Source organism: Hippopotamus amphibius, chromosome 2, assembly GCF_030028045.1.
Source record: "Hippopotamus amphibius kiboko isolate mHipAmp2 chromosome 2, mHipAmp2.hap2, whole genome shotgun sequence".
Lineage (NCBI taxonomy): Eukaryota > Metazoa > Chordata > Mammalia > Artiodactyla > Hippopotamidae > Hippopotamus > Hippopotamus amphibius.
In genome coordinates this window covers 194,474,931-194,483,765 of record NC_080187.1, presented here as the reverse complement: position 1 = coordinate 194,483,765, position 8,835 = coordinate 194,474,931, and the positions used below count along the sequence as shown (strand labels likewise).

The window sequence follows — 8,835 nt, the reverse complement described above, 5'->3', positions numbered from 1 at the left end:
ATGTTGAAAAGTGGAACTAGGTAAGATTCTGCTAGTGATTTTCATTCTAGCAGGTAATTATTTTCATTACCTAAAGAGTTAAACAGGAGCCATATTTGCTGGCCATGTTTTATTTCTCCTTTTTCTTCAAACAGGATAACCAAAGATACAGACAGTATTCAATAAAATAAAATAGATGAAACAAATTCTAAGAGACTGCAATGCCACATGCTACATTTAACCTAATTTTATTCATGCTTGCCTTGGGATGGGGAACAGATCATTCAGTAAAAACATACAGTAAAAACAAAATATGTCTTATCATGTACAACTTTTAAACTACAATAATGATGTACCTTAATTACTTCCATGCACACAAGTCTAACATTACAGTTTTTTTTTAAAATAAACACAATTAAGACTTCTAGGAGCATTGTATAATAAAGTAATTCCTAATTTTTCTTTGTAGATAGATCAAGCACCTCCAAAATACAAATTCCTATACACAGTGAGCGCTTTACTTAAAATGAATACTTAAGTAAATTAAGTACGTGGACAGCCTTAGGATAAGCTGACATTATATCTCAGCTAAGTAGGCAACAAACCATAGTGCCAAATGGAAAAAGTGTATTTGCAAATAAATTTCAAAAACTAAGTTAACTTTTTATAATTAAATACAGAAAATATACTGATTTGCTAAAATAAATAAGATGTGATGTAGTAACACTTCACTATAAAGAATGCATACCAGAACATTTATAAACAGTGAGTGAATCTTATTAAGAATAGTTTACTACAATAAATGCTGGCTAAATAGAAGTGCATATTGTGAAGCACTATGGGTGGTATATGTTTCGCCACATACTTTTGTTACCTTGAGGTAGATAACACATGTGTACCAAATTCGGCATTCATTTTCAGTTGCTGCTGGTATCATGTGTTTTTAAGAAATGTGTACAGTATGAAAAACTTGAAAATACTCATGAATGAAAAATGTTTTAGGAAAAAAATAGATATTTTCATGCAATTATGTACAGTCTCACTGTGTAAATATCAAGGCAAGATTTTTGTTTCCTGTAAAACAGATCACTGTTCTATGAGAGAATGTTTTTTACTTGTCTTAGTGCATTTCTTTTGTCTCCTCCTGCATTGCATTATTTTGCTCTATTCTTTACTTCTGTGTGCAAAAGACATGCCAGTTAAAATGAAAACCATCTCACGTGTAGAAAAAAAGTCTGGATTTTAAAAACCAAGAAAAAATCCTTTCTAAATGACACCATCTGATTCAAGTAAAAAAAAATGACTTAAACACTAGTAATAAAAAAGACAAAACACATTTCATGAAGAATACAAAAAGAAATGTCTGCTGAGTGTTTTAGTTCAGATGTTTCAGAATGCTGCTGTATGTTTTATGAGGAATCTGAGGGGAAGATTTCATAGCAGAAGGTGTTAATGTGGCCTGTATTGACTTAAGTGGTGACCCAACTGGACTGTGAAACTGTGGGATGCCTATCGATTCAAGCTGCTTGTTAAAGAGGAACTCTCCACTGTTGTTCAGAAATCCTTCCTCATTTCCTCTCTCCCCAGGCTTCCCGTCCTCTCCCGGCTCAGTCTCCAGCATCTCAGTATCTTCCTTCCTGCTGAAGAATTTGTCCAGGTAACTGGTATAAGTGTTTTCCTTCTCAATTTGCTCATCCTTCCTTACCTCGCAACAGAACTCATTTATGAGAAAACAGTCCTCCCCACCACCCACAAACTGGCTATCCCAAGAAGACTGGTACAAGGCTTCTAACTGAGCCAAATTGGCCATTCCTTTTTCCTGCTTTTCTCGGCTTACTGACTTTGATATCAAACTTTTCAATTCTAGTTGGGACACTGAGCTATTCAAGTCATTTAATTTGTCTACAACATCAGTAGGCTCATGCTGTGAACTAAGCTGAATAGTTCCTGCAATAAAGGAATCAAAGTCAAATCCCTGATTCTTTTCCCTTTCTTTTTCAGCCAGTTGCTGTGATGCTTCCTCTAGAGCTATCTGGGCTTTAACCAACCCATTCCTTTCACATTTTGACTTTCCTTTCTTATCAGATTTTTCTTTGCTTTGTTCTTTCCAATTGGAAAGATCTATAATAAGCTTGGGTTCATAGTAATGATTAACTTCACTCTCTCTCCAAACTAAGTTATCTAAGTACGATGATGACCTCGTTTTGTAGTTACAAGTATGGCTACACTCCAGATCACAATATTTGTTTTCATGATGATCTGGGTATTGCCAACAAGGCTCAGTAGAGTAACTGGTGTCAAAAGCAGGATCCTCCAAATACTTTTCACGATCTCCATCCAAGTATTTTCGAGGATCAACTTGTACTTCTTCTTCATCAGTGACATCGGACAGAGCTCTTGGGTCAAGCTGAACTTCATCAATATCAAAGTTGTTATGTATAGGCCAATCATGCTCTGAAAACTGACAATCATGGTACCTAAAAAAATTAATACATTAGTGTTAGTCCAGGTGTATGATTTCATTTTCAAATTCACTGTGTGCCTTGTAGGTCAGAGCACTGTGTTTGCTAGGTCTATGAGGGGATAACAGGATTGTTTAGTCATGAGCCTTCCTCAAAGAATTTATAATTTATAATTGGAATGGATAGGTAAGCTCTGTTACTATATAAAGCAATATGAGGCAATATTTGGTAATTATCAATGAAGTATATAATTATATAAACTGCACATAAACATCTGAGTTTCTGGCTGGTCTACAGTTCAATGCTAACACAGTTTCACACAGAAAATATACTTTATGGCCACAAAACGTAGATCTCTAATCTCAATCAGGTATCATACAGATCTTCACTCTACTGGTAATAAGGCAGACTAGAAGAGGGCTTGCTAGAACTCATCACCATGAATAGAAAAAACAAAACAGAAAAAACCAACAAGTCTCCACATATATGTGTTACTGAATGTGGTGTCCTCTTACTGACACATTACAGTAAGGTGACCATACCGGCTGTGCAAGTAGAGGTAGACTGAGACACACATGAAAACAGTGGGGGTTGAGGAGGAGGGACTAGAAAAGAGATTAGATAACTTAACTAATAAGTATGATAGAAAATGTAGAGACTGGAAGACTAGATGGTAGAAATATTCATGTGGAGAAAGAAAATGGTTGGCAGATGTATGTAAACATATTCACAAATACTTCAACATTTTAGAAGTAAAAAAATGCAACAAGTAAACAAACTACTTTCAACATTAACTACTTCTTGTTTCAGAGTAGCATTTAACTTTTCCCAATATGTATATCCTTAGCAGTAACTATTAAATATTTAAATCACATAAAGGTGATTCAAAAATAGCAATAAGTTCAGCAGAAACCCAAAAAGACCATTTCTAAATTTTTAAGACTTCTACAGTCTTATCATACATAATTTAAAAATAAAATCCATTACGGTTTATTGAAAATAAGGTATTTTTCTAATTTAGAGTCAATTTACCTTTCCCAGTTATAAATGTGACTATGAGTTTCATCCATAAGCAAAATATCATCAACTTCATCTTCAATATGAAAAGGATGACTTGAAATTGGCTCATCCATTGGAAAAGAATAAATGCTCATGTAAGGATGGGAAAGCGCTTCCTCTGCTGTCAACCGATCCATAGGGCTAAATGTCAAAATCTGTTCCAGGAAATCCAGTGCTGCAAAAGAGGAACAAAACACCTTACCTATACCAGAGGTCCACCAACCCATAAAGGGGAAAAGGGGATGATACAATTAGAAGGTAAGTTAAGTTTTATCGGAGAAATAAAACTAACTTACCTGATTCATTGATTGAAAAGACATGCGTCCAAGAAACAAATATTTGAAATATACCCCAATCTCATATAATGGCCAGTTATAAAGAAAAAGGAATATGTTAAGATGAACCATATGAAACCTTCATTTTTGTCAGTCAAAAACAGTCAAATAACAGCAATTTCATATGGTGCAACCTAATACATAGGTCCCAATTTCAGCTCTGCAACTCACTAGCTTAGCTGAATTACTAGCTATGTGGGACTGCACAGGTTACTTAAACTTGCTGAACTTTAGTTTCTTCATGTATAGAATGAATATACAGATAAATATCTTATAAGGTGTAAAAATTAAATGTATAGTGTCTAGTGCTTAATATAAAGCCCTTTCCCACCCTTATCTCACTGACTAGCTGTTGATTTGTTGATTTGTACTAATGTGTTGATTTCTGTTTCACATCAATCACACTACAGCACATCACATAATGCACTTGATCATTTTAGGGCTACGATGGAGCTACCACAAACCCAATTCTTCCCTCTGACTTAGTCTTTTAGGCCTTCCTAAGCTCCTTACCCAGCCTGAATCACTGTTACCAGCCCTCCACCACCACACATTTGTATGCCTTATGACTGACACCAATCTCCAACTCTGAATCATTCCCACCTTCCACTTTCTCCATTTCCTAGCAATACAGTACTGATAAAAGCTAGATGCAAAATCACATGTATACCTAGCTCTCTACAAATTCATACACACTGTGGAATTTCAATTTGGTCTTTGCTATTGCTTACCAATGTTCCTCACCGTCTCTTTATGCTCTCAATCTTCCCATTGTTCTCAACAGATAAACCTACTTCACATTTATCTCAATCCCTACTTCTTCACTATGGCCTGCCAATACATCTACTTATCCTTACCTTCTGTTTCAAAGGAAAAGCTAGCTAGCCCTTTTCTCTAAAACTAAGCTGCACTCTAGAAAGGACCCTATTCTCAATTCCCAATCTCTCATTACCATGGAAAAGAGCTGACATTTATATGGCCATTTATATTTTCACCTTTTCCCCACTCCTCTCTCTATTACCCTAATCTAGGAAGTCATTTCATGATACATCAAGCTGTTGTTCTTGGTCCTCCTGCAAGAGTCAGTCTTGGGCCAGGGCCCATGTGTCTCAAGGCAAGAGACAATCTAAGGCACAGAGTTATGGATGGTCCAATCAGCATAATCACCATTCTCAGAGGGAAATATATTCAACTGCACAAGAGGAATATACTCTAAAATACCTAGCATCTGGGAACAGTAGATAGCAGGTAGAAATAGGCAGAGGTAACAAAGAAACTAGTCAGGCTGTGCCCCCAAATGTATGCAAATAAAAAACATTCCCATCATTGTTGCAAATGCTATTGGATAGCACTGCTCTAGAGGAAATCGGTCTGTTTGCTACAAGGTGTTGGAGTATGCTATGATATAGAAATAAGTGGTGAACTATAGAGAAAGAGAGGATAAAAAGTAAGCATGGAGGGAAATCTAAAAGATCGGGTATCCATCTAAAGACACTAACTAGAACAGGGTTCCTAGCAGTCTTAATTCACATGTACTTGATCTTACTGGCTTTTTCCCTCTAAAGATCATGAGCAGAATGTGGAAAAAGAAAACATATCACTCCTAGTAAGAGTTGCCCGCTGCTTAGAAGGTACTCTGCCCCCAAATAAAACTCTACTGTTAATCAAGAAGAAACTGGTGTAGAGCACATCTGTGTTACAAATCTTTAGTTACAGGAACTTTAAACACTCTGCATTGCACCTGTATATGAGGACAGTTCTATCGCTTGTGAATACCAAGAATCTTTGCCCAACGGTTAAGTTAATGAATCTATTATCAAAGACATTTGTTCAACACATTATGAATAAATCCCAGCCATCAGCCAAATATTCGGATTGGTTCACCGCTGACAAAGTCATGGTCCCTACCACAATGAGGGAAGGGAAAAAGAAGATTCAAATGTAACTAGATTACAAATGCCTGAACAGCAATGTCCTATATTACTAGCCTGCCTCTTTTGACAAGACTCAGCAGTGACAACAACGACTTCAAAGCCAATTCCTGAGCACTATCTCTCAGCCTGGCTGAGCAGGGTCATATCTGCAGAGGATTTAAAAACAGACACATGTCCTGCTTGCCACCCCACCTCTGGGTATTAAATATTCTGATTTAATATTCTGCATTTTCAAAGAACTCCCACAGACAAGTGTGAGGCACAGTCAAGTGCCACGTGACTGCTGCTCAGTTATGAATAGGGATGTCGTCATGACAGTGGCTACAAGATTAGGAGTAAGAAAGTCAGCAACATATTCACTGATTGTGAAGACAATCTAAAAGACTGGTTAGAAATGTAGAACTACTGAAAAGGAAGCTTGCAAAACCTGTTGAAATTAAACACAGCTGCTTCCTTTTCATTTAGGCATTCACTATGTGAGTTCCAAGCATATCTGAGGGAAAAAAAAAGACAATGTCATCAAGGTTTTGCCATCCAGTGTCTTAACTATTTCTCAAAACACTTGCTACTTTAAAACACTTCGATATACATTAACCTGAACCACATACAATGATCAGAGTGGGTGATATGAACAATGAATGTATAATTAGGAGAGAATTTAAGATGTTTAGGAAACTATATAACCCTATCTTTATGATTCATGAAAGAACTATTACAATTCCAGCACTGATATAGTTAAATACAGTATAATAACTATTAAAGATATAAGACACAATCAACTTTTAAGAAAGATATTTTTCATGTCTAATGCTCTTCTTTTAAAGGATGTTACCACAGATAACTACTACAGGCATTAGACTTTTGTATCTTATTTGTATCAACAAACCCTAAAGATATATCTATTCTGAGATATAAAATTAATTGCTTTAGTGGTCAACAATTTTGATCCTCTCCAAGTTCTTACTACTTTCAAGTTTGCACAAACTCTCACATTTCGCACCTAATATTACTAACACTGATCTGCACAAGTTTGCTTCACATGGAGTTTTTTTGTTTTTGTTTATGTTTTAATATTAACTTCTATTTATTTATTTCGGGTGCACCGGGTCTTAGTTACGGCACGAAGGTTCTTTGCCGCAGCATGCAGGATCTTTTAGTTGCGGCATGCATGCGGGATCTAGTTCCCCGACCAGAGAGCAAACTCGGGCCCCCTGCATTGGGAATGTGGCGTCTTACCCACTGGACCACCAGGGAAGTCCCTCATATGGAGTTTTTAATCTTTCCTTCATCTCTTCCTTGCTCTGAAAGCTTTGCTTTCCCCCGACTCAATTCCCTCTTTCATATCTAGATCACATTTATATTCACACCCACACTTACATACAGCCCTCAGAGAACCCCATTCCAGCTTAGTGAGAGTCAGTGATTAATATGTTCACCTAATGCAGACAATCAAAGGTGTAAGTTGGAAAAACAGATGGAGTTAGAAGCAGGAGAGAGGGGTATACTTTCTGGAATCTGGAAAAATTATTCAGAGCAGGGACTCCCAGGGACTTCCCTGGTGGTCCAGTGGTAAACAATCAGTCCTGCAATTCAGAGGACATGGGTTCAATCCCTGGTTGGGGAACCAAGATCCCACATGCTGTGGGGCAACTAAGCCCACGAGCCATAACTACTGAGCCCAAGCACTTCAACTAGAAAGCCTGTGAGCCACAACTACAGAGCCCACGCACCCTGGAGCCGTGTGCCACAACTAAAGAAAAGAAAAGCTGCACGCCACAACTAGACAGAAGCCCTCACGCCACCAACTAGAGAGAAGCCCATGTGCCACAGTGAAGAGCCCTCACGCCGCAATGAAAGATCCCACATGCCCCAACTAAGACCCAACACACATAATTAAATTAATTATAATTAAAAAAAAAAGAAAAAGAAAAGAAACAGATCCCAGCCTAAGTGCCAGGTCAAAAATGGAAAGTGAGAGCTGAAGTTTTAGGTATACCTTAAGTGTATAAAGACTACTTGAGAGAATAGTACATATCTAAGGATAAAAGGCTAAAGCTTCCCTACACAAATGCTGCTTACACACAAACACACCATTACACGATGACTACTCTTCAGTTACAGTACCTTCTCGACTAATTCCCGGAAGCAGCTGAGTTAAAGGTTTGTGTGGCTCAGTCATGTCATTTCTAATGTAAACTGGAATTACGCTGAGAAGCTCCTGACGATCTTCCTCATGTACAACAGGAATAGATTCCAAAATCAGCTGCATCTGTTCAAGTTCATGTGCACCTGAGATCAAAAAACACCAAATACAACAATAAACACATTTCTCAATGTTTACTTATTGGCAATAAACATTCTAAAGCTATAGGAAACTAACTTAAACCACCAGGGGGGAAATGGTTTTCACTGAATCACTAACGAGCACATTTCATTGCTCTGAATATCATCAGTAATCTGCTCAAAAAAGCATATCTATTTCAATTTCTGCTCACTGATATGTTTAGTTCTAGCTGCATTGTTTCCATAAGAAACTGACTTGAAGTGTGGCCTCATATTAAGGTATGACAAAGTAGTGAAAAAAGCAATGAATTGAGATTTAAAAGACAGATTCTAGTCCAAACTGTGCCACTAATTAACTCACTACAACTCTGAGAATACTTAAGAGGGTGATGACTTAATTTCACTATCAATAAAATAGAGCCTTGGACTAGATTTGTGAAACAAAAAGTTTTATAGTTATGTGTTGGGCTCAGTTAACATTTCAGGACCACTATTAAAGAAATAAAAGGGGAAACTTCAGGCTAAATGGGCAACTAAAATTTTAAAAAAAACATTCACTTGCTTTTCCACTTATTTCTAGAAATTCATTCAACATTCGAATTTTTTCTTGCGTGCCTACAATGAGCAACGCACTTTTAGAATATATCTGTGAAACAAAACTGACCGAGTTGCTGCCTTCATGGAGCTCACAATCTAACAGAGGAAGACAGATAATAACTCTGTAAACATTCACGTCAAAGTGAAAGAGTAGCACTGACATATACCAAATGTAAAATATATAGC

General features: G+C 37.0%; 1 protein-coding gene across 3 annotated transcripts in view; it reads right to left on the bottom strand.

Moving 5' to 3' along the window:
* Positions 1-211: 211 nt before the first annotated feature.
* The window catches only part of MAPK6 (mitogen-activated protein kinase 6), a 31,686-nt gene continuing 23,062 nt past the window's right edge, over positions 212-8,835 (bottom strand). For all 3 annotated transcript variants that reach the window (XM_057722200.1, XM_057722201.1, XM_057722202.1), the window contains 3 exons: positions 7,894-8,058; positions 3,474-3,675; positions 212-2,456 (listed from right to left, as the gene is read on the bottom strand). In XM_057722200.1, the coding sequence (XP_057578183.1) occupies positions 1,355-2,456; positions 3,474-3,675; positions 7,894-8,058 (1,469 nt within the window). In that variant the 3' untranslated portion in view covers positions 212-1,354. The remainder of the gene's footprint in view (positions 2,457-3,473; positions 3,676-7,893; positions 8,059-8,835) is intronic.